The 27305-nt window shown below is 37.9% G+C and overlaps 2 protein-coding genes across 2 annotated transcripts; one reads left to right on the forward strand and one right to left on the reverse strand.

The window, feature by feature from the left end:
• On the forward strand, nucleotides 1-5614 carry LOC129801382 (minor histocompatibility antigen H13). Its single transcript, XM_055846337.1, has 3 exons — nucleotides 1-276; nucleotides 342-1237; nucleotides 5338-5614. The coding sequence occupies exons 1-3, from the start codon at nucleotides 148-150 to the stop codon at nucleotides 5429-5431; spliced, it is 1119 nt and encodes a 372-aa protein (XP_055702312.1). The 5' UTR covers nucleotides 1-147; the 3' UTR covers nucleotides 5432-5614.
• Nucleotides 5611-27272, reverse strand: LOC129801380 (nonsense-mediated mRNA decay factor SMG5). The gene is made up of 4 exons (XM_055846335.1): nucleotides 26850-27272; nucleotides 13404-15924; nucleotides 6549-6837; nucleotides 5611-6469 (listed from the first exon to the last, which is right to left on the reverse strand). Exons 1-4 carry the CDS (start codon nucleotides 26885-26887, stop codon nucleotides 6249-6251), a joined length of 3069 nt encoding a protein of 1022 aa, XP_055702310.1. The 5' UTR covers nucleotides 26888-27272; the 3' UTR covers nucleotides 5611-6248.
• Between the last annotated feature and the right edge of the window lie 33 nt (nucleotides 27273-27305).

Genomic DNA, 27305 nt, shown 5'->3' on the forward strand with positions numbered 1-27305 from the left:
ATAATAAGCATTGTGTATTGTGTGAGTTGTTCACTGGGTGTTTGATTGTGAATGCGTGTCACTTTTGGAGTTGCTGTTCCAATTGGTTTTTTGGTGATTTTTGGGTAGGAAAAAGTGTGATTTAGCGTGTGAAAATCGTGCAAAGGAATGGCTGATATAGTTGAGAATGTGGTGCAGCAGGCGGCAGAGAACTTAACAGAGACCACAGCGTCAAGCGGGAAGCCACCAGCCACTTTCGAAGGAACCGCTGTGGCATATGGGAGTCTCGTTGTAATGGTAAAATCCCCTTGAAACAGTCACGTTTTTTACTGAATTCTCATGCTCGTACCTTTGTTATCCAGGCAATGCTACCCATCTTCTTTGGCTCCTTCAGATCCCTCAAGGGTGCCAGCTCGCGAGTGCCCGAGCGGATGAACACAAAGGATGCAATGATGTTTCCTGTGATAGCTTCCCTCTCCCTCTTTGGGCTCTATCTATTCTTTAAGATCTTCTCCCAAGACTATATAAACCTCCTCCTAACTGGCTACTTCTTCTTCCTGGGCGTTCTAGCGCTCTCCAATATGATGAGCCCCGTGATTAACGTACTGGTACCCACCTCCATACCCAACATCCCTTTCCAGCTGCAATTCACACAGGGCGAGGGTGCTCAGAAGGAGGATATAATTAATTACAAGTTTACTTCTTACGACGTGGCATGCCTCGTGATCTCCACGGTGATTGGTGTGTGGTATTCTCTGCAGAAACACTGGATTGCCAATAACCTGTTCGGAGTGGCATTTGCTGTGAATGCCGTTGCACTACTCCGGCTGAATAATGTCGTGACTGGATGCATCCTTCTGGGAGGCCTCTTTGTCTATGATATCTTCTGGGTCTTTGGCACAAATGTCATGGTCACAGTGGCCAAGTCATTTGAGGCACCGATCAAGTTGGTCTTCCCTCAGGATCTTCTCACAAATGGTCTCAGCGCCTCCAACTTTGCCATGCTGGGACTCGGAGATATTGTCATCCCTGGCATCTTCATTGCCCTTCTGTTGCGCTTCGACGTCAGCTTGAAGCGCAAGAGCAAACTCTACTTCTACGCCACTTTCATCGCATACTTCCTGGGACTCATGATGACCATCTTTGTGATGCACGTGTTCAAACACGCGCAGCCGGCACTACTCTACCTCGTTCCCGCCTGTATCGGAACACCCGTGGCTCTAGCGCTCGTCAAAGGAGACATCAAAACAATGTTTGCGTAAGTAAATCATTTCAATTACTTTTTTTTTGGGATGGTTTCTTATATTTATTGCCCAGAAAGTGGGGCTACTTCCTTAATTTTTTTTCATACATTTTTATGACTTTTTAAAGTGCAAATTCTGGCTAGAAATTTGCTTTAAGCTGCAATTTTATTTTTTTATTAAATGCTTTATTCTCCCAAAAATATTTCGTCAGTTGGAATTTTTATTCCCACCAGGATCAATTTTGTTGTCTATGTCCTTTAAAAACATAAAAAAAACTGAAAAAAGGGCACCTTTAATTCAGACACTTAAAATAAGACTTTATGATTTGAGGAGTTAAATTATATCAGGGTAAGAACCTCGACAGACCTGAGGATTAGCCGAGAGACGGCTTAGCGCAATTTTTTCGCAATAATGGTTAAACTACTTTTCCATCATTTTCCACTAAGCCGTCTTTCAGCTTAAGTCGTAAGTCTGTCTAGGGTATAAGGTCCAGCTTAATTTAAAAATAGGAGAAAAAGTTTTAATTTGAAGGCACCTTCAGTCAAAAGTGCCCCAATTCCCTCTATTATAGGATGAGAAGGACATCAGCATAGAATGAAGAAATGCTCTTCAATAAATGCTGATCAGTGAAGGAGGACCTTTAGCAAAGTTTTACGAAAGGGATATTTTATTTTTTTCAATCAAAATATTCTTTTATATTCATTTAAGAAATTTATACCGCTCTTCAACTTTGCTTCATTTTTCTTTATCTTGAAGGGAAATGTCGTCGGTTCCGAAGAAGACTATTGTATGTCTAAAATGCAACTTTTCAGGAGAGAAGTTTAAAATTTGAGATACAATATTAAGCTATAAAAATTTTACTGCAATTAGTTTCCCTCTACTTTTTGGAATATATCGTAGAAAAATGTAAGTGCTTCCGCATGAAACATGTTCCACGATGGTAGCTTTAGTGGAAAATGTAAAAAAAAAAATGTCCATTTATTAGTGTTTTTTTGGAAAATTTAACAAAGTCAGAAAAATCTGTAATGTATCTCGACTTATCATAATCTAGCGCGAAATTTTTAACAAGGTGTATGTGATAAGTCGACATACAATACTATAATTTGAAAAAAAAATTAGAACTCGGTAATTTAAAATGACAATAGAAATATTATTTATATTGAATTTGATATACCGATTTTTTAAAAGTATAAATAGAGCGTAGTTTCAACAATTTACTTTAAATCTTGTAGCAGCAATACGAATGATTGATAAATTTCTTGTTAAGTATGGTTTAAAACCTAGCCCCTCAAGTTTCTTGAAATTTGAAGCCACTTTCTCATACTCCCACCTAAGTTTATATGGGATTTTTTTGTACTCGTGACAGTTAGGATAAGTGTGCCAAATTCCGGCCAGCTTGCAATTTCGGCCACCTTTTTTGTTCCTCGAATTTCCATGAAATTTTAGATTTTACGTAGTCTAGAGATTATACAATGCAAAAGAATAACAAAAAATGTAGCTTCGACAAACGAGATGACGTAAAAAAGGTATTGGAAGAATTCCTGAAGGGCAAGGAACTATGAGAATGATGGTGGCCGAAATAGGGCACCAAAGCTATGTCTATATTTTTATTCATTTTAAAATGTATTAAGAATGATTTTAGAGTAAATAAAGACGGTAAACTCTTTACAAGGTTCCAAGCAACACCCTTTCAGAAGAATAAAAAATCAATTTATATTCAAAAAAAATTCATTTCAAACTTGAGACTTTAACGCTTGCATGCAACTATTCCAAAATTTGGCACACTTACCCTATACGCTAAATATCTAAAAAGTGAGAAGTTTTTCCGTTTTATAAGATACCTTTTCGTATAGAGGGAGAAATATACTAAATTTTTGTTTAAATACATTTTTTCCTCGGATCACTGTGAGCAGATTCCGAGATAAATTTAGGAAATTGACTTCAAATGACTCCATATAAAAAGATCAATTTGCCAGGTGCTTTTAAAACACATATTAAAATTTCCCTGAAAAAAAATTTAAGTCGAAATAAAAGTAAAGTCAACAAAATAGTCAAATATCCAGAAACATTAATACTTTTCATTTTTTTAGAAAGATTGTTGGAGAGAATAATTTAATAATATTTAATACAAAGAACTGAATTTAAGATACCTACAAATTTCACTTATAAACCTCATATACATTTGATTTGTCTATCACATAAGACCAAATATTTACATTTTTATTGCGCTCTTTTTCAATTTTTTGAATTCACAGGTAAAATTGTTATCTACTATTTTTTGTGAAATTATAATTATTACGTGGTCAAATTTAATTAATTTTTTGCATACAAATTTGCTTCAATTTTTTTTAAACTTTCTGAATGTTTTGATAATGGCAAATTGACTATTGACTTCGCGTTAAATTTATAACCTTTACAATACCTACAATACCTAAAATTTCTCAATTGATTTTTTTACAGATTAGAGTATTGTAAACTATTTTTCCATAATTAATGATTAAATATTTTCCGGTGAATACAATTGTTACTCATTTTACAATAATATTGTTTGGAATAGGTTCGAAAAATGCTCCGAACTATTTTTAGTTTTTTTTTAGTAACTTGCAGGAAGAAATTAATCAACATAAAATTTTGTGGGGATGTAGATCTAAGGTTTCTGCATCCACTGATACCATCTTTTTATACTAGGGGAAAGTACTCTCCCTTCGAACGTTCATGCCTTCGAATAATGTGAATTTCTTTTACTTTTCCTAAGAGATTTGCACATGATCGTCGCATAATTATCAATAATTCATAATAAACTAACTAATATTTAATAGAAATGTGTAAGTCTCTTAGGAAAACTTAAAGAAAATTCACATTATTCGAAGGCATGAACGTTCGAAGGGAGAGTACTTTCCCCTACTATAAGTAGACTTACAATAGTCTTCTTCGGAACCGACGATGTGCTTTTCGAGCTCATATCTATATGTTGATTTTGTGGAAGTGTTCGAAGGTGCTAGAACAAATATTATCAAACATGAGGGGATTTTGTGTAATTTTAATTAATATTACGGGCTTTCATAAATAAAACAAATATGCAGTTGACATACTTTGATAGATTTATTCCTCTAAACTATATTACTTTGTCTATCTCAAGGAGGTTCATGAATCTAACACGGGATTCAGATTAGAGGTTCAGCCGGTTTAGTCCAATTCCCAAAGGTTTGGATGAAAATAATGAATTGTAGGGTAAATTAAGCTAATTCAAACCTGCTCCAAATGGAAATTTTTCGCTCCTCCAAATGGAAGCGTCATTGTCTTCATAATAAATACACTACAAAAATTATTATATTTATATAATTTTCTATACAACAGTTTCATTATTTAGTTAATTTTGCTCCAAATAAAGCGAAAATCCATTCATATTTACAAATATTAATTTATAAATTTCTCAGAAAAATTAAAAGTGTACCTTTTCACCATCGAATTTTTCATCGATCGACCATGTTTTCCAATGAAAAACACAATAAAGTGACTGTTGTTTATTCGTTTTGTTTAACATTTATGTCACATTTCTGGCTAATTTTATTTACATTAAGTGCTAATTTTTATTGTTAACAGTACGTGAAGTTTTCAAATGAAATAATTACCTATTTCGTGAACAAAAAGGATTTTTCTGAAGTGTCTGCAAATGCTTCACTAGAAAACCCCGGAAATATGATTTTTTGGAGAGATTTTCTTATTGTTTTAGATGGAAAAAGAGAAAAGACGAGGAAGAAGAACAAATCCTGCACTCAAAAGCAACTCAACAAGGTTTTGGAAGCCTTTCATCACGGTTTCATTTAGTTACACTGTTTGTCTCCAATTAGAAAATTTCCCTTGTCTCCATTTGGATTAATTTCTTTCCAATAATAGAAGCATTTTACACTCGCGTATTTTTCTTTTATTTAAGAAGTCTTCAAATTTTATTTAAAGAATTTTCACTAAACAGTAACATTCTAGAAGAGTCAAAGAGCAAATTTATAATTCTTTTCAGAAAAAAATTGAACTTAAAATGTTGAATCTTCTGTCAAAGTTAAAGCGTCTGGAAATGGTTTTGGATTAGGACATTTACCCTATTGTTTTCTTTCAGATATGACGACAATCCGGAAGAGAAGACAGCAACAACTGAGAAGAAAAACAGCAGCAGTAGTGGCAGCAAGAAAGAAGCCAAGAAGACCAAGTAGACAAATCCTTTAAAGAACATCTCTCAAGACTTCCTGGCCGGCAAAGATCTCCGGAACATGTGCGTGTGTATTGTGTGTGTTAAGAACATGGACGTTGGATCGTGATTGAAATTGTACGGGAGAATATCTAAAAAAAAAAAAATATAAACTAGGACACTGCGAAAAATCGCGCACAAGTCTTCATATTAGTATTTCAATTTTTATTCCATCAATTTTTTTTTCAAGTTTTTCTTACAGTTTATTAGATTCAACATCATCATAAAAACGAAGGAGAAAAGACAAAAAAAAGTAGGATTATTTAAAAATATTTGAACAGAAAACAAAAGTGAATAAAGATGAGAAGAGTAGAGGACTCTCAGAGACAAAAATGTATACATATATATAGTTGAAAAACATCAGAACAGCTATTTCGCACCGAATAAGACGGGACAATATTCTGCAACCATCTGGAACATCTCTTCATGGGTGATTTTTTTTCTTTCTTCATTTATCGGGGAAAGACAGGTCTCCAGATCATTTATTTTCCTCACCACACGCGCGCGCTTTCTCTGTCCAAGAAACAAAATACAGAAGGATCACCATGGAAATTTGAAAAATTCAGGAGAAAAAGATGCGTATTAGTCACGCTTTTCCTGTTCTCCTGGTGAAATCCTGGGGAAAAAGAGACAACTCCTCAATTCCTCAATCACTCTCCACATTCTCCATGGCTCTCACAGTTTGGCTGACGACTGTGTGCCAACTTGGACAGATTGCTTGCAATGTTATTTGTGATTTCAAGTGAATCCATATTTTATCCATATTGTGATCCCTTGTTGATTCACTTCTTCCTGTACTTGGCATAGAATCCCTGAATTTGGTCAAATTTTACAGGAATCGAATTGAGGATGCCGTAATAGCTGAAATGGGGACACTTCTTCTCCACCAAATTCTCACCAGTCAGCAGAGTCACAACATCAGCATTTGTATCCGGATTCATCTGATTCGTAACGATATAGTTGCAAAATTGAGCGATCTGCAGGAAGACAGAAGCTTCTCGGTCTGAAATAAAATTGCAATTAAACTAATACAATCCTCCCTGTCAAGATAATTTATCTTATTTTTTTTTTATTAAACTCACCAATTTTCTTGGGCGTCTTAATTAATGGCAGAGGAAGAGTCTCATGATCTCGCTGAGAACGAAGGAAGCGATTACCCTTACTAAACTCCTGCTCTAACCATCTGATAACATTCCTAGCGCGATCGCTATGCTTCTTCAATTCATCCAATTCCGAGAGAACAGCATTCGGTATCAAAACCACAAACTTACGAGCTTTCACCAAATTCTTAACAGTTGTCTGGTATTCCGTGAGAGATTTTGAGTCCATCATCAAATAGGGCGTTAGATGAAGTCCATTTGGTCGCTTAATCTGTTGCCACGAGTTATGAAAAGACATACGATTTTTTCCATTTTAATTTTCTTCAAAAATAATCCATCAAACTTATCACGAGACAATTTTGAGTAATTCCCAGAAATTTAATTTTTCATGTGAGACTTTAAATAAAGGAATGGTGTCTTTAAGTTGATATATATTTTTTTTAGATGCATCCTTCCTCATTTTAGGCAGCAAAAACAAAGTTTTCGTTAGCTGAAAAGATTTCTTTTGAAATGCTCAAGTGCAGCAACCATCTCTAGGTTTTAAATTGAATTAGTGAAACATGTAAGTCTTGACAAAATACTACAAATTAACTTAGAATATTTTTCCTAAGCTTTTATAATGATTAAATTATCCATTAAATACATATAATAATTATTTAACTATTTTTACTTTAATATGGAACCATAATGCGATCAATCATGGAGTTCAAGCTTTAAGTCAGCATTTAATTCAATTCAATTCAATTTATTGGAAAATAATAGGACAATCTGACCTCTATACAATTAGTATAACTTCATATTCATGGTAAGTTTTAAACTAAAAAAAAGTAAGTAAAACTCATGTGGGGCACGAGGAGCGCGCGGCACCAACAAATCTAAGGATAAGCTTCCTCTTCCGCTCGCGAGGTAAATTATTCCAAAGAACGATTCCCTCAACAAATAGGGAGTCGCGGAGAATGTGACAACCTGAACTGGGCACTCGGAGACACGAAGCCCTAGTTGATGATCCAGTCACCACAAGCTCCGCAAGATACCGTGGCATACCAACACATAGTAACCGTGAGATAAAGTCTACAGCACGAGTCTCCAGATATGGAAATAGAGGAAGACCAAGGATTAAATCCACCCAAGGAGAAATATGTTCAAACTTTCGGAGTCCGAAGACATACCGCAAACAAGAGTTAAATGCCCTATTCAGTCGGGCCTGTGTTTCAGCGTTAGCACTGAAAAATAGTTCAGCCCCGTACGTAAAGAATGGGACAATTAAAGCTCTAACTAATAGAAGCTTTGTAGGGGAAAGTGCTCTCCCTTCGTACGTTCATGCCTTCGAATAATGTGAATTTCTTTTGTTTTTCATAAATTATCATTTAATTAAATTATCTTTTTTATAAAAATAAATTAAATTAAATTATCACGGAATTATCAACAATTGATGATAAGCCAACTAATATTTAACAGAAATGCGTATATAACTTTCATAGGAAAAGTAAAAGAATATTCACATTATTCGAAGGTATGAACGTTCGAAGGGAGAGCACTTTCCCCTACCCTGAGGCGTGAAGGACTGAAGGCGTCGCAAAGTGCGCAAAGTGAGGAAAACTTTCCTGCAAATCTCAGTCGCATGATCAGACCATGTCAGAGTTTCATTAAAAATAATACCATAATAAGGTTCCTGGCCCTTGAAGTGAAAGGAATCACCTCATTTGAGAGATAAACTGGGTGAGGTTCAGGATTCCTCCATCTGGTGTGAATGATTAAGGCTTGAGATTTAGCAGGATTAAGAAGAAGGCCGTTGCAGTCAGCCCATTGACCAACTCTTGAGATATCATCATTGATGACCTCAAATGTGTAAAATGAATGGGACGGATCCCCAGAGCAGTACACCTGAAGGTCGTCTGCGTATAAGTGATAGCCGCAATAACGGAGAACTCGCGGAAGATCTTTAATAAAAAGTGAAAATAAGATAGGTCCTAGAATTGAGCCCTGAGGGACGCCCCGAGAAATACCAAGCGCATTCGATATTTGTCCACCAGACCTTACAGTTTGGGAGCGAGACGTAAGGTATGAAGCAATCAATTTCACTGACACATCAGAGAAACCAAATAAGTGTATCAATTTGTGGCATAACAGATCATGTGAAATACTGTCAAAGGCCTTCGAGAAGTCCAAAAGAATCAGGACACCGAACAGGGACCCATCCAACGCATTTGCCAAATCATACTGGACTCTCAAAAGGGCAGATATTGTACTGTGGATTCTCCAAAATCCAGATTGATACTCGCACAGGAGACTGTTGTTGTTCAGGTGTAATGACATCTGATCCAGGAGGACAATCTCAAGAGGCTTGGATAGAGCGGGCAAAATACTGATAGGTCTGAAATCAGATGGATTTACGGGATTAGCAATCTTCGGGATCGGGGTTATTAAGGCTTTCTTCCATACAAGTGGAAAGGTGACAGAAGTGATTGCAAAATTATACAAGTCAGTTAGACAAGGCAGTAGCATGCGGACCAAATTGAGAGAAATTCCATCAATGCCGGATGCCGTGGACATTTAAGAACGAGTTTATATTTCTCAATAAAAATCTTTCATTTTCTAACGTTAAATTTCTTTACCTTCGATCAATTTCTATGTCAATTTCGTTACTGTATATTCTCATGCATTGTCGGAAAGTGGAGTCACTCTTAGAAAAACGGCAACTCTTCCCAAAAGCTTTCGGCTCGGTCTCCAATCCTTCATCTGTGGTCGAATCAATAAGCAATTTCCAGAGTTTTGTCTCTCAATCTGTCCAGGATTTTACAGGGCATAACAGAGAATGTGTTGGTTGACACTTTTCTAACAATAAGCAATTCACTGGTCGACCAGTGTGAACAAAGAAGTTGCCAAAGTCGACGCAGAAAACCAGGAAAAAGTTGAAAATTGTAAATTTATGCCAAGTTGTTGGTCGACCAGTGAATTGCTTATTGTTAGAAAAGTGTCCCCACATTCTTTGTTATGCCCTGTAAAGTCCTGGACAGATTGAGAGACAAAACTCTGGAAATTCTTGATTCGACCACTGATGAAGGTTGGAGACCGAGCCGAAAGCTTTGGGAAGAGTCGCAGTTTTTTTAAGAGTGTCTACACTTTCCGACGAATTCCGGTTCCCATCTATACTAGATAACATTTAGCTTTTAACCCTTTACTGTTTACCACCGTGTTTTCCGCTTTTCAGACGATTTGAATCGATTTTTAAATTACTGCAAAGGTCACACAAAATAGTTATAAGAGTAATAAAATTGATTTTCAGACAGAAAAAACTTATTGGTTAATAACCGATAGACGAGCGATTCAAAAACGATTTTTGAACATATTTATAAATCACTCAAAACATGAACCAGCGTATTGAGGGATTAATGTTAACTTAGCTAAAAGGGCACGTGTTGCTGACAACAGGATTCATCAGAGATGGATGGGGGCAGACAGTTACTTTGCAAAGACCTAAGTAAGGGTTTTTGAGATATGCGAGGAGCTAAAAGGGCCAGAAGAGACAGAACACTATGGCAGAGGTGTCATTATGCCCAAAACGCCCACAATCCGCTCCGTGGACCACAGACAGAGGTTCAGTCAAGAGGGTATATCACGGGGTAATTTTTTTTTAGAATGATGGCGATGGTCTATGTCATATAAGCCCACCCCGTAGTGGGTAAAAAAAGTACAGAGTCCGGGAAAAAATCCCACTAGAGTGACCTATAGCAGGAGACAGACCTGGAAGACTCGTATCAAATACCCCAGTAGTGCAATTTGCTCCTTTATAATTTGGAAATTTGAAGTGACAATTGTTTTTGGTTGTTCCACTCATCACTTATCTATCACTCAATATAGGGTAAGGGCTCATAATTTTGTCCAGTATCTTATTTTGGACACTTTGAGGATAAAATTGGACACTAAAAATAAATTGATTAAAATTATGGATTTTTATTCCAATATTTGATGAATAATGAATTCTATCTAAATATTTGTTCTTTTTGGAAGATTTTAATACTAAATATGTTAAATTTTGAATATGATTTGAGTTAAAATTGCGTCTTTGAAACTTAAGTGTGAGCAATTGCTTACGAGAAATATGACAGAACTTTGTGTTTACTTCAGTCTTATGCCCAGCGCACAATAACTTTTGTTTGTAAACATGTTTTCGGAGCTTCCTGTGAGAGAGAGTGAGATCTCGATCTAGTCGTCTCGCTTACTCTTATAGGCAGTTTCGAAAACATGTTTACAAAACAAAAGGTATTGAGTTTTGGACATTATTTAGCTGTGATGAAGTACTAACAATGTTTCTTCGCTTTTTTTAATTGATATTATTGAATATTCATTGAATATTGTGTTGATTCACGTTAGTGGTGATTTTTACATTTGACCTGAAGTGAGATTTACCTTGTGCATTACATTTTTCGTGTAAAAAATGGGAAATTTTCTACGAGGTTCACCAGTGCGTGAGGTTATACTCCTTATGTTGGACAGGTGTTTTTCTCACCAAATTTCATGAAGTTTTAGCTTTTGTGATGACTAGGTTGGACAAATTCCTGGAGAAACAAAGGAGCATCATCTCTACGAAAGAAATGTAGTGAGAAAAGCCTTAAAAGGCTCCCGGAAAGGTCAAGGAATGCGCTAATCCGCATGTACTTGGAGTACCAAAGTCAACTCACTTTAATGAATGATATGGAAAGTTTCCGGGTTTCTTGTGACATTCTACATTTCCCTTACATGAACAGGAAGAGGACTTGGTAAGATTGGTTCATGAAGTGAAAAACAATGGACATCATCCTGTTCAGGCGGATTAACTGTCCAAATTTACAGCCAAGTTGTCCAAAATTCGAGTCAAATTCACCTCTACGTATCAATTCATTAATTAAACGTATTAAAACTAATTTTGGTAAAAATAAGACGATAAATAGCTTGCCAAGTTTCTAAACAACACTTCTGAAAAGAGAGTAACAAAAACAGTCAATTAGTATTGAAATTATCGCACTTCAAACTTGGAACATCGATGCTTATAAGCAAATTGTACAAAATTATGAGCCTTTACCCTGATTTGCGTTTATAAATTTTATAAAGAGACCTCGAACCGTAAGGGCCTTGACAGACCTGAGGATTAGCCGAGAGACGGCTTAGGGTAATGTTGTGGAGGAATGTGGCCCTGGATGTGGAACGGGTGTGAAACCTAAGCTTCCCTCCACAATAAAGCAAGAGGCAAAGACAAGTCTTTTTCTCTTCTGCGCTGACCGCCCAAGCGATCACGTCGCCCTAAATGAACTCCAATTTATAATAGTTAAATATCAGTGAAATAAATCAGTTTTTGGTGAATGGAAAGTGGTGTCTCTCTGTTCCTGCATATATATTCACTCGGCATTTGGGCTCCACAAGAGTTTCGGCGACAACGCTGCGATATTATAAAGTTAACCCTTCCTCTCCCCTTTCAGGTGAGAACATATCAGGTAATTATATTAGAAATAATGGTTAAACCACATTTCCGTCATTTTCCAATAAGTCGTCTTTTGGCTTAAGTTGTAAGTGTGTCTAGGGCATAAGTCTATAGTCAAAAAGAGCAGGAAGAAAAAGTGGCATGGCGATACAACGCATATAAAAATTCAGGTTGATTTTGAGTTGGAGCAAGCTTTACTGCTCGAACTCTACAGAGAGAGCAGATTATTATAACTTATAATCGCTCGATGTTTTCATTCCCCAAAAATTTACACCACCGGAGACCATTTTTCTCAACAAATCTTCGCGTTTCAGACGATTTCTGAGAATTGTCCTCACGGTGTTTGTACGTTTGTCCGTCCGGCTGTTTCCAGCTCTAGAGACCAAATGATAAAAGGTAGCGACTTGGGACCTTGGAGGACACCCCCATAAGTCGACCCAAGGATCGTTAACATGCCCCTCATTTTTCCCCCAACCTTCCCCTCCAAAACTATGTTTTTTTTAGATTGCTCGAAAACGCGTTGTGCGATTTTTTTTTCATTTTTGGATATATTTTAGAGATTACCCAGGCGAACATTTCGTCCTTAGACCAAAATCCCGTTGAATCATTCCTAATAACGATTTATCAAGGTAAAAGGTTAAAAAGACACTAGAGAGCGCATTTATTAAGCGAATGGGGTCATGTTTGAGCTCGTTGGAAAGGTCTTGGAATTTCCTATAAAACTGAACCGGTTCCAATCGGTTATGAACCTGTAATGAACCGGTTCATAACCGATAACTTATTTTTATCCGAAAATCAATTCTATTGCTTTTTAAAACAATTTTGAATGATTTATGAATCGGTTCAAATCGGTTGAGAAGCGGTATAAATGGTAAATGATGCGAAAGTACTTTTGAGGTATAGCAATCTAAATCACGAGTTCGAGGAGTTCGAGCATTTCGCAAAGACTGGGACGCTTTGCCACCCTTTTTTCTTATTAAAATGAACACCGAGAGAAAAACGGCGGTGCGATTAACATTTTTTCCTCATAAATTTAACACTTTTTAGGTGTAAAAATATATCAACATTTTTTAATGTTAATTTTACACCTTTTTTAAGGGTAAAATTAACATGAAAAAGGGTAACTTTAACCCCTAATATACCTAAAAAGGGTAATATTTACACCGATTTCGGATCAATATTGCAGGGTAAAATTAACATTTCCGGAATGTTATTTTGACTTTTTCGGATTTCTCTCAGTGAACCAATAAATAGAATTACCATTTGCGTTTTTTTAATACTTCACCCTTTTCTCACCAAATTTACAATGGCAGACACGCAAATAATTACTCAAAATGCCCCTGAGAAAGGTTGCGTGTAAAAATTAAAAGGTGACTCACCTTGGACTCCAGAGATTTGACCTCGCTGCGCAACCAGAGTTTTCCCATCAATGCATACTTCTGGCTTTTGTCACCATTCTCAATTTTCCTGTCACCGTCCTCGCTTTCGACCACATTGCCCATACTGCTTCCATTGCGATTTCTCAGGTAACCCTTTTTGGCTGGCAAATTCTTACGTCCTCCACTACTTTCGGCATCTTCCTCGGATGCATCATCACTCATCACCTTCCGGATACGATTATTCTCCGTACGATTTCGACCATGACGACGTCTCGATGTATCTGTATTTTTTCCTTTTAGACGCTTTGTGCGTCTCTTAGCCAAGAATTTCTCCATGAAAATTCTCCCTTTGGTGCAGAAGACATAGTTGAATTTATACGTTCTGCAAATGTAGAAACCAAAATCTAGCATTTTGAATAGTCTCAGGAGATTTTCCTCGGCTTTTGTCACGGCCAATCTTGCAGACATTTCCCAATCAAGATGCTCCTGATTGGTGTGAAAGAGGACAAAATGCTTGAGTGCCGTATCTTCATGAATTGGAATACGAAGTCTCTCATCAAATAATCCACGAAGATCATCCCGTAATCCAGCCATTTGAAGCATTTGTCGCTCAAAGAAGACCTTACTGGTGAAAATATCAATATTGAAGTGATTGAGAAGGATCATGGTTTGATGGATAAATTCAGGATTTGTCTGATGACAACTTATGACAATATCACGATTATTTTTCAGCCAATCAAAGAGAACTTTGAGAGCTTGAAGGGTTATTTCTGTTTGGGCAAATTCTACCGTGATATTCGGATCAAGTTTGTGAAATTTTTGCTTAAATTTCATTTTTTTCGGCATTTCCGTTGGGTTTTCATCTTCTTTTTCAATCTCCACATTAACTTCGGGAAGATTCTCAGCACCTGCATAGACAATTGTCTCTTCCTCCACCACAATATCCTCCTCATCATCTTCAACATTATTCTGTACCTCATTGAATGTCAATCCATTGAGATTAATCATGGAAAAATCTTTTTCTGGAATTTTGACATCTTTTTCGGGCAATTTCAGTTCATCTTCATCCTCTTCCTCATCGTCAGAATCGGAGAGAACTGAAGAAATATCAGATGAATCGGAATCTGTGTCAAAATTTGAAGTTAAATCACTCTCTGATGAACTTGAAGATTGTCGTCTCTTTCTTCGACGTCGCAATTTATTGCATTTCACTTTTTTGATTTCTTCCTTTGCAACCGGCTGATGATTTCCTTTTTCCATCTGACTGGATCCACCCACTGAGAGGCTATTGCGATCAGAATAGGATGAAGCTGAAGGTATCTTTGTCACATTATTATCAATCATCTTCTGACGCACTCGACGAGCCTCCCGAACTGTCTGATCATATGCCTCATAGTGTTCCAGGTAGATCTCACGGAATTGATTATTTTGCTCCTCTCGCGATGCCACAAATGCCTCAACTTGGGCAATGCACGAACCAATCAATTGGGCACAAATGGCCAGAAGAAATGCATTTAGATGGTGAACTTTATCAGAATTCATTCGCTGCAACTTCACCATGCAAAACAAGAGAATAGCCACAATTTTAAAAAGCATATCCGATGTCAGTAGCTGCCTCATTTCCTCCAACAGCCACTTGAGATCCACTAGAAAAGCATGACAAAGTCCACTAAAATCTGCCACATCCTTGTCATAGAAGAAAATATCCACAATCAAAATGAAACGTGCCAGAAAATCCGCAACAGTCACTTGATAATCTTCCTCATTTTCAATATCCAAATGCTCAAGGTAATTGACATTCTCAAGGAGGATCTTCGTCACATTGTCTTCACTCAAATCAAATGGCACTGGACACACCAGAGCATAGAAATAATGATAAACAGCATCTAAATTGTGATTATGTCCAGTAAGGAGAGTTCCAAGTTGATTCTGTGGCATTCCCACCTTTGGATTGAGCTTAAAAGCCTCAAAATAGAATGCTGCTGCTTTCTCTGGTCCAATACCACCACCACCATTGCCCAATAATTCTCCAAAACCAAAATCCAAATAGTATCTATGCAAATCACCCAGGGAAATGGCTAAAGCATGAATGGTATCCAAAGCATAACTCCTCAAACCAACAGTCAAACATTCAATTTTCTCACATTTCACTTCGTCACCATCAAAGAGACTCAGATCAATGAGAAACTTGAGATCAAGATCAAAACGTCCTTCCACAGTCATTAAGATGCCCTTAAGGCACTCAATGGCATTCAAGATGAATTCCTCAAGACGCTTCATTTCATCAAGGGTTGGTATTTGATTGCGAACAAGACGCTTTGCCAGAGCTATGGGCTCATAGAAGCCCTTACGCCACAACAGAATTCTCGCCTTTGGACTAATACTCTCATCACCCTGCTGAATTAGATATTCACACTTTCGCACCAAAGACATTCGCTTCTGCTTCACATCTTCACCCAACAACTGCATGAGATTCTCCGATTTCTGTTCATCCAGGTGTTTAGCTGTTGACAGGAGGGACCTGAAAAATAAACACCGGAAAAATTCTATAAAACTAACTACGGCCAGAGAAATCATTGGCATTTCAATAATTATTAACCCTTTAACGACGAGACACTTTTACGAACTGAAAATCAACAATAAAAATTAAACTGGGAAACACAATCAATGATAAGTCTTACATCTACCCTTGGAAAGTCCAACAGAGTCTGATTCGGTGTATTTTGTGTTTCTATGAACGATAGGGACAAGAATAGTTCAAAAATTTAAGTAATTTTTCTGACAAAACCAATGAATAATATTTTTCGCTTTAATGAAAAATATTACGTATTAGTATTGTAGTTTTTATTGCCAAAAGGGTTTTGCTAAAAAAAATTGTAAGTATAAAAAATAAATAAAATCAATTATGAATTTAAGATTTTAAAAATTCGCCATTTTTGAGCTTAAAAATTTACTATACAGCAAATAGCTAGAGACTTGCAAAAAATATTCTAGATTCCTTCAACTTTCTACTTTACAATTATGTAAGACATAAGAAAAAAATAACTTTAGGTAGTCAGGAAAAAATATTTTCTTTATGGGACACCGGTGTTCCAATCGTCCTTAAAGGGTTAAACTATGGAAAGTAACATCAAATTCGGGACAGCCTGCAATTTGGAACATTTCTCAAGTTTATCAAAATTTCTAGTTTTTTTTCTTTTACTTTACAAGAGGTCGAAATGCTCGAACTCGTGATTTAGATGCTGTACCTCAAAAGTACTTTCGCATCATTCACCGTTTACCGGCTCTCTCTCAACCGATTTGAACTGATTCATAAATCACTCAAAAGATCCCCCAAAAGTTTTAAAAGTAATAGAATTAATTTTCGGATGAAAATTAGTTATCAGTTATGAACCGGTCCAATACAGGTTCAAAACCGATTGGAACCGGTTCAGTTTTGTCGGAATTTCCAAGGCCTTTCCAACGAGCCTAAACATGACCCCATTCGCTTGATAAATGCGCTCTCTAGTGTCTTTTTAACCTTTAGCCTTGAAAAACCGTTATTAATGTCCTGGACACACTTACGATTAAAGTCCAGAGACGACTAAGCTCGTTCATAGCCAAGTCAGTTCCTGACACACTAAAAACGAGGCTTAACATTTTCTGGCACTCACAAAACATAACTTTCGTGGGTTTTTATGCAGATATTTCTACTGAAATACACTAGTAGTCCTTTGAAAATGAAACTACTTTTAAATTTACTTCACAATATATAACTTTGTGTAAAATTTGTAATTATGCGTCCACCGCCATTTTAGCGTTGGTAACCAACCTACTCCGGAGTAAAACGGTGGAAAAACTCCATCTCAGGTTGTATATGCCAGAGAAGTCTCAAATGGTTACAAATCAAAAGTTATACAAAACTGACTTTCATTAGCACAGCGAGCACAGCTTAATAAAGGTAACAGAAAAATGCGGATCTGCCTAATTTTGCGCGATTTTAAGCATTGTGAGGGGGTGAATGACTAGCTCTAACTGAGCTGTGAGCCATTTGGGCAAACACCCGAGTGTGAACACTAAGTCACACATTACAATGTGAAGATTCCCATTTTTAAGATTATCCAATAAAAAAAATAAACAAGGAATAAATGCAATAATATCAGAAAATCCTTATAAATATTTCCATTTCTAAAAAAATTCAAAAATGCTGTTAAATTAAGGGAAAGGAAAAAGGAAAAAAAGAACGAGTAGGGTGGAATAACCGGCTATCGCCATGTTTAGGAAAAAATTAAATTCATTTAATCATAACTTTTGAATCCTTGTTACAAGATAAGTCAAATTTGACACAAAGTTACTTAGATGTATTGGCTCGAGATACGTGAAAACAATAACCCCAGAACATAACGCTGGACTACTTAAAAAACTGATTTTTATTAATAATGCAAAAATAACCATTTCGTCGCCACTTTTTACCACTTTTCGCCAGTTTTGTAAAATTTGTAACCACTTCTCGCCACCCACTTGAAAAGAACTACACTCGGTTATTTTAGGCAATGCTATGAAAAGAATACATTCACCATTTCTTTTTCCTTGTGATCACTTTATTATTACTCTCTTTAAATGATTTTTCTTCACTTTTATTTGAGAAATCAAATTATGGGGCTTTTGTATAGTATAGTATAGTATAGTATAGTATATTTATTTAATCACAAAATAGGGTTCGTCCCTCTTACAATTGTGATAAAGAGAAAGAAAATTAAAATTAAATAACAAAAGAACACAGAGTTAAAGAGAAAAAAACAAAGGTGGAAAAAAGAAGAGAAAAAAGATAAGATGAATAGATGCCTCTTTAAGATTCACTCAGCCTGTATTCGAAAAAAACCGCCGAATTCCATCCGCGGACCTACGTATGTCACTGGGAATTGCGTTGTAGAGCACAACACCCTTTACAAAGAGTGACCGGTACAGACAATCACTCCTGACCTTAGGCACTATGAGTCCCCGAACCCTGGCCGAACCCCCCCTCACCAGAAGACCCGACAGGTACTCAGGACACCCAAAAATCAGCAAATGAAACAAAAAGAGCACGGCTCTTGAGTTCAAATGAGAAATAAGGTCACAGCCGATAAATACATTTCTATGGGGAGTGATGTGGTCCCGGCGATTTAAGCCACAGATATACCTGACACAATTATTGAAAGAGACAGTTAAACGACGAATGGTGTCACTATCCGCCGCAAAGAAAAGCTCTGCTCCGTAAGTAAAGAAAGGAAGAAGAAGCGCTCGCGCGAGGAGCAAGCGAGTGTCATAAGGTGTGATGTCCAGGAAGCGCCTAAGGGTATACAAGGAGTAGTTGACCTTTCGGCAAATTGAAGTAGCATGGTCTGACCAAGATAGCGTAGAATTGAAGATTATTCCAAGGTTTTTAACCTGATCTACGATGGGAATAATATCTCCGTGTAGGAGTAGAGGAAAGAAATCAAATGAAGGGGTTTTCTTATAAATGATGATAGCTTGGGACTTTTTAGGGTTTAGAAGCAAACCATTCAGCAACGCCCAGTGCTCAATTTTGGAAAGATTAGAGTTCATAAGATCGAAGGCACCCTGTGGATTAGTAGGATCACCATCCACATAGATTTGAAGGTCATCTGCATAAAGATGAAATAGGCAATTTAACAAGACTGAAGGTAAATCATTTATAAAGAGAGAGAACATCAGAGGGCCAAGAATTGAACCCTGAGCAATGCCCTTACTTAAGAATGCAGGTGGTGAAGTTTCATCACCAAATTTGATGACATGTGATCTACCAGAGAAATATGATCGAATGAGGGCAATTGCAGACGAAGAAAATTTGAAGAGACTACACAGCTTGTAGCAAAGAAGGTCGTGAGGAAGGCTATCAAAGGCCTTAGTGAAATCTAGAAGAACTAGAATCGCAAAACGACCACGATCGATAGCTGAAGAGATGTCATGGTTTACCTTGAGAAGGGCAGAAGTAGTACTGTGACCTTTACGGAAACCCGACTGAAAGGCACAGAGGAGTTCATTTGCGGTCAGATGTTGCGAAATTTGTTCGTGTAGAATAAATTCAAAAGCTTTTGAGAGGACAGGAAGTAGGCTAATAGGCCTAAAATCCGAAGGAGATTTGGGATTGGAAATTTTAGGAATTGGAACCACTAGTGCCCGCTTCCAAGAGTCTGGATAGCTTGAAGTTATAAGGATGTGATTGAAGATATCAGTGAGCACTGGATTTAAAACCGGGAGAAGAATTTTTATGAAATCAAGGGAAACGCCATCACACCCCATGGCATTCGACTTAACACGGGAGATAGCGTACACTACGTCTGCTTGAGAGACGCAGGTGAAGCTAAAACCCTCCCAGGGCGTAGGGGGAAGGGAAGGACAAGTCACGTTTACAGAGGAAGACGTAGAAAAGAAAAGGCACAAATCACTGGCAGTAATGGAAAGATTGACGCTTGGCGAGACTGATGGACGCAAGCCGAGTTTTTTTATATTGCTCCAAAGCGTTCTTAAGGGCAGCTTCGTGTTTAGGCAGCGATTGAAGTGACTCTTTTTGCGAGACTTGATTAAATTGCGTACCTTGTTTCGCAGTCGCTTAAAAGCACCCTCGTCGACAGTACAACCAGTACGCTTCCACTTTCTGTACGCAACGTCCCTACGTTTAATCAACGACACAACGGTATCGTTAATCCAAGGGGTGGACAAGGGAGGGATCAGTGAGCGCTTCTTTGGCACAACTTTCTCAAATAAATCATTTATCAGATCTGTAAAACAATCAACCTTTCCTGTGGAAGTGGCTTCAAAAGAGATATCTCCCCAGAAAACCTGCGAAGCTGAGGCTCGGGCATACAGGCCATTACAATTGCGAATATCGGCCACTGTTTTATACTTGTTGACAGGTTTAGGGAGACGTAAATTGTATGAAGCAAAGATCATATCATGATCCGAGATTCCCGGAAGAGGTACCTGATTATACTTCAGTATCCTCTGCGAGTCACAGGAAGGCACAATTAACAAATCTAATAATGAGCCGAATCTAGTCGGATTAAAAGGAACGTGAAAGAGAGAGCGTGCAGATAAGAGATCAAGAGCTCTTTTTGATAGAGAAGTCTTCTTATTAAGGTTGACATTGAAGTCACCCATAATGACGAAATTATTATAATTGATGACGAGATCCAAAAGATTCTCAAAGTCAGCAACACTCGACACAGGAGGAGGGTTGTAGCATGAGAACATAGTGATGGTAACACCAGATGATCTCACACATACTCCTATATACTCGAGCTTACCAAACACACCAGAGCAGATAATAGAAGATTTAAGGCAGCTACGGACATAAATTCCGACACCACCACCCCTCCCCGGGCCAGACCTATCACATCTAAAAAATTGAAAGTCCCGAGCACCAACCGACTCCATGGAATCAGAGGAATTCAGCCAGGTCTCAGAGACACACAGCACCGAGATCGAGGAGTTATGCAAAAGAGCACGCACTTCATCAATATGGCGCCTGATACTACGGGCATTTATGAAAGCAAGAATGGAAGAGAAGCGAGAATCAGTAGTGAGCTGATTCTGGCTCATAGACAAAGAATTTATATCTGCATTAACTATATCATCAGGCTGAATTTGAGATATTAAAGAAACATCGTTAAAATTGACTCTTAAGAAATTATCAATTGAAAAAGTGGAATTTAAGGAATCAGAGAGGGACGACCCACAAAATAAATTCAATTCTGTCGAAGAACCCACAGCAGAAGGCATATTATCTGCAGGGTAAGTCCTAGTGAGAAGATTAGAAACCGGGCCCAGACTCAGATTATTGGGAACGTCAATAGGGGAGATATCCACTGCAGAAGTTTGAGAAGAATTTCCTGGAGACGTGGCAGCCATTACCATCAGGTCACTGTCAGATGGACAGGATGGATCATGTTGAAGATAAACCGGAGCCGAACAACGATGCGGAGATTCCAGAGGCCCCAACCTCATCGTGGGCCGATCCAGCAGCCGTGGTAGGGTCCGGGGATGCATCAGGTCGTGCGGCAGCGGCAGATTTCGGGGCAGGAACGACCTTCGGGCCTGCAACGGGCTTCGGAGCAGTAGTGGGTTCTGGGTTCCCGCGAAAAAAAATAAATTCCTTCACCAGGATTCCCTCATCCCAGAAATCACCATTCAAAGCCTCAATGAACTCATCAGGCAAAAGTTGAACCCTAAATGAGCCCACACGCCTATTGGAATCCCCTCGGACAAGACTGACACATACAGGTCGGCGCCCAGATGTCAGTCTCGATGACAAAAAGTCACTCAGCATGGCAGCAGTAACCTGTCTCGCAAGGCGAGAGACAAAAAGCCAACGCATGGAGGGCACCGCTGGCAGAGGATTCTCGCGCTTCACTCTACCAATCACAACAGGGTGATCCCCGCGAGATGCATGAGAAGTTTGATTCTTCCTTACAAAATCTAATGTTGGCTTGGGGGGCACTCCATCTACTAACGGTTTGGGAGGCACAATATTTGCTACTGATTTGGGGGGTGCAGCATCTACCATTTGCTCGGGGGGCACAAGAGGGGCGGGAGCATCCAAATTCCAGCGGCGATACAGATCACCAGGATCACGAACAGCCGAAGGGTCCCGAAGGCCCAAAGCCGAAGATACTTGACCAGACTGAGGCGGGGATTCGGTCGAGGATAAAATCGCAGCAGACGAATCACGTATGTGGCGAAGAAGAGGGCTCAATGACCCCTCTTCAGGAACCCCCAGATCACTCCGAGGCTTCACAGAAGAGAATTTTTCATTCATTCTCAGAGGCAACTCATTATTTGCAGGCCGCGCAACAGAAGAATCGCGTTCACCCATAAAGGTAGACTCCAGTCTGTTTACAGGTCGGGGCAAGACACCGAAAGAAGCCCGTGGTGTGAAAGCCCAGGAAGACATTGAGTCTAAGCGAAACTCAATAGCTCGGACACTACTGCGCAGGCCCAAACATTCACCCAGCAAATGACGAAGATTTGAGTTTTCCTGAGCAAGCGCCCCGCACAATTCCTCCAACCTTGCCAGACGCACACCAACAGAATCCACAGAAGAAGCACCAGCACCTCCACTGCGAGACAACAGTGAAGATGCATCGCGAGGTCCCAGAGACTGATCGGCACGGCACGCCGAGGAAGCACGCGGAGCATCATCCTCCTCCAGGACAGAGCAACCCGCGCAGGTCCACTTCACCGTCCCATTCAGAAAAGGATCCACAAGCTGACACAATTCCATCCGAGACAGGCCTCCAGAATTCACATTAATTGGAGGATCCGTATGAATGGCATGAAACCATCTGTGACAAGAATCACAGGGAATACCGGGCTTGTTACGATACTTTTGCAGAAAGTAAACAATGCAGATTTGACAACTGAGAATGTACGAAGTGAAGTTAGCTTCGCCTATTGAAAAGATATGGCGACAGGTGGTAAAATCAATTCCAGAATATTACCACTTCTCGCCATGCCTCATTTTTATACAAAAATAATATAAAATGAAATATTAATTGACTAAATACAAATTTTATGTATTCCACAAGTGCAATTAAATATTCAATAGACAAATTATTTACCCAAATAGGTATTTTTGGCCTGATGAAAATTTGACGACACTTAGTACATTTGGTAAGAGATGTTGGATTCGATGCACTTGCTTAAAATATTGCTCTAAAAAGTGATCAAAATCGTGAATCCAAAACGAATAATTATTATTTTTCGATTCTATGCGTAGAAGCAGAAACAATACAAAAAAATTGCGACTCATTTATTTCATAAATTGCGAAAAATAGCGATTTCAATGTAAGTGGCGAGAAGTGGGGCACTGGCGAGAACTGGTGATTGCACCCTAATCTAAAATAAAACAAGAAAAAAAATCAGCATCGTCACGGGTAATTAGAAGGACCCTACGCCGCGACAAACCACCCACCCGCAATGACGGTGGATCCCGGAAACGCATAGCTAGCCTCCACATTCATAGGCCACAGCTTCACAATCCCAGGGGAGAGAGAGCCTAGTGAAGCCAAACTCTAAAAAAAATCAGACCACCCCAAAGCGAGCCAGGAATAACAAGCCACGACGAAGAAATTCCCACCAAATCCAGACGATACTTTAAAATATATATAAATAAATAAATAAAACTGAAGTTATAAATAAAGAAACAAAACTTAATAAATATGAGTAATTACTGTTAAGGAAAAAAAAGAGAGCATGTCAAGGGAGAGGTGGGATCGACAAGTAAGAAATTCAAACAGAAAAAAAGAGACAAGAGTAGACTCCCGCAATAAAATCCACGTGCGCATTGACAAGAAAAGCCCTCAGTTCATCAAACGAAAACGATTCACGCCCAAACATACTAAACAATAAGTTCGCAAGTCTGACTGGGGCAAAACTTGTCAAAACGCATATTTAATTCTTTCACGAGCTCTGAGAAAACTTAAACGTTTTATAATGAGCATATTCTTATAGGAAATTTACTGCTCTACAACATTGCAGAAGACTATTTTCCTCTACCTTGAAAGAAATGTGATTTTCGAATCATTTTCTAAAAGTCGATTTTGTGGAGATTCTCAAAATTGCTTAACGAGAAATGTGCTTAAATTGAGCTAATCAGTAGTGATATTTTCTGTAAACCAAAAAAGTCAGTAGTCTCTCAAATCTGAATCTCTCAAATTCGAACGACCGACGACGTTTGGATTCAAAATGTCAATTGAGGGTTATACGTTAAAAAATTCGTATTCTGGATGAATGAAAATCATATTTATGTGCTTCTTCCTGATTGCTTACATACATTATGATCGTATAAATTGAAAAGGAAGAATGTTACCACTAAGACTTGTGAGAAAGTACGGGAATTTAATTCAAAGTACAATTAATCTCACATAAATTTCGTTAATTTTGAAAAAATCGTTCGAATTTGGGAAGTGAGAAATGTCAAAAATAGCCCCCGAGCGTTCGAATTTAGAAGACTCTACTGTATTCCAAAAATAGGGCTCAAAATTTAATTATTTTTTTATTTTACATAATCCTTCCTCGAATGCCTTGGAACTTTGTAAGTTTAAGAAGGGTCATGAAGGCTATCTATAATAAAAATTTTAAGCCCCAGTCTCTTTTATTTTAGAAAATAGTGTTGCGCTCACAGTGTGGCACACTGTATTCTAGAGTGATTGTATCATAAAAACCCCACCTAATTTACCCAAATGATCCTGATGAGAAAGGGGGAAACCAAATCACTTGATCTCACAAGATCAGTAAAATGTATTTTCACTCTCTCTTGGTTCCTGACCGTCCCCGAGGAAGCATCATCGTCAGTCCTGGCGTCCACGGAATTTCTACTCCGGAAAATTATAAAATTGGGCTGATAAGTATTTTGTGCAGACTCGAGGACTCAGCAGAAATACGCGCAAATAGACGGATATATTATACAATCTTGTAAATTACATATTGCATCTCAGAAATTACATTTAACTTGTCTTTTAAATTCAATTTTTTTTCATTAAATAGTGATATGTGCGAACCGAAAATCAGATTTTTTTTATTTGAAAGTGGTCGCTACAATAGTGAATATTGAAATTTTCGTTTAGACAAATTTGCCCCAGTCTCCCCTACATTTATCACGGGTATTCAAATTCACGAGGACGGCGATGGATTTATTGGAAGTTAATTTAAAAATTTAAATAATAATTTAATAGTACAAAGGCAAACATTCCTTTACAAAATATATTCAGAACGCATTATACAACTTAGGTAAGAGTTTGAGAATTTGCAAAGTATGCGAGAAAAAATGCGTCCCAATCATCCCCTTTTGTGTCCCACAGTGCCCCAAATCGGGGAGGTTTGGGACAAAGTGTCAAGTTAAATGTTTTATCTTCTCCAAGAAAATTCAGTTGTTTTCCATGTTCTATCGCATACTTTTTATGTAGTCAATTACCATAAGTATCCTGTAGACCGCATAAAATTGTAACATCGTGATTTTTTGGAATACTGCCTCAAAGTCAAAACATGAAAAAGTGTCCCAAACCTCCCCGTGTCCTATACTACCAAAATCAAAAAGACAGTGAATTTTTATATTAAAGTGTAGTGTTCAGTCCTCATATCCCCCACTACCATGCCTTGCCCTGTAAACTCGCAGACTTCCTGGCAAAGCTAGAAAGTCTTGGGTTTTGATCACTGAGGAAAGTTCGGAGTCCGAGCCGAAAGCCTTAAAAAAAAATCCCTTTGTTATTGGGTCCCATACCCCCCCCCCCCTCCAGCCCAAAGGTTGACCTGTTTCTATATTACGAAAAATATGCAATTATATTCAGCAAATTTGTTATTATTATTCGGCGAGTTATCTTACAAAAGTGTTTAATATCCGGTTCTAATAGTTAACACGATAGCAATTTTTTGTCATCAAATTTGCTTGAACCTAAATAAGTTTCAGATTACGTTTTATTTTTTTAAACTATTTTATAATGAAATATTATTAAATTAAATAAAAAGAAAAGACTACTCCAAGAATTCTTCCCCAATGCAAATGACTTATGAGGAACTTGCTATCAGTTTGATAACAATGTAGAACTTTCCATATTACAATAAAACGCGTTTTATAAACCAGTGATAAGCTATTACAAATTCAACTTGTGTGTGGCCTCAAATTACATAAAGAATCATTCTATAAGAAAATTCTCCCTGTTATTATTGAATAAATTTTTTACTGAAGAATCACAAACTCCGTTTTATTGTTTTTTCTTTTGTTTTTGCGGAAATAAATGGGCTTTTTTCTTAGCTTCCCTTGTTCCAAGGCCTTTGGTAAATTGAAGCTATAGATAGGGTAAGTGTGCCAAATTTCGGCCAGCTTGCAATTCCGGCCACCTTTTTTGTTCTTCAAATTTCCATGAATTTTCAGTTTTCACATACTCTAGAGAGATTATTCAATGCAAATTAATATCAAAAAATGTGGCTTCGACAAACGAGATGACGTGAAAAAGACATTGGAAGAATTCCCGAAGGGCAAGATATGAGAATGGAGGTGGCCGAAATAGGGCACCAAAGCTATGTCTAAATTTTTATCAATTTTAAAATCTATTAAGAATGATTTTAAAGTAAATAAAGACGATAAACTGTCTACAACTACAAGGTCCCAAGCAACACGCTTTAAGAAAAAGGAATAAAAAAAGATCAATTTGTTTTAAAAATATTTTTTTCAAACGTGAGGCTTTGCTGCTTGCACGCAACTATGCCGAAATTTGGCACACTTACCCTATCTGTATTCTCTGACTATCAAAGCGGAAATAATTGGGAAAATTTAAGAGTTCAGCCCAAGCTCAACATGAGATTTTTTATCCCCTCTAATAAAATGCCAAACATGCGTTTCCCAAGGTCACTAACATTAGGTCAGGTTGGCTGGGGAGCCCACAAAAGAAAGCCCAGGCGCATTACCTGTAAAGTTGATGATGATTTGTGCTGGAACATTCCATTATGAAATGCAATATTTTCTCGATATTCTCACAACGCTAGTTGGTAATTCTGGGTTCTTCTCTGGTATTCTCGCCTTAGCTTCGTCAAATTACTTCACCATTTTCTTCAATGACGTCAGGATCAAGACGGAATATCATTTTTCTCCGTATCAAAAAGCAGTTGTTCAACGCCTGGGACTCTTCTAATCATATCATCAGGGGCCTTCCACCACATTCCCGTGCTGACTCACACGACGTGTTGGATGCTATTTTGCACAATTTCACCACACAACAATGCACTTTTCTTGCCTTTTTCTGGAATTTTTCCGCGATTTGTGACTTTTTTTTCGTGAAAAATCGCAATGGCGACTGAAGTTTCTTCTTATTCTTTTTTTTTATTAAATATGGTATGAAACCTAGCAACAGTAGTTACTTTTGG

Source organism: Phlebotomus papatasi, chromosome 2 (assembly GCF_024763615.1).
Source record: "Phlebotomus papatasi isolate M1 chromosome 2, Ppap_2.1, whole genome shotgun sequence".
NCBI lineage: Eukaryota > Metazoa > Arthropoda > Insecta > Diptera > Psychodidae > Phlebotomus > Phlebotomus papatasi.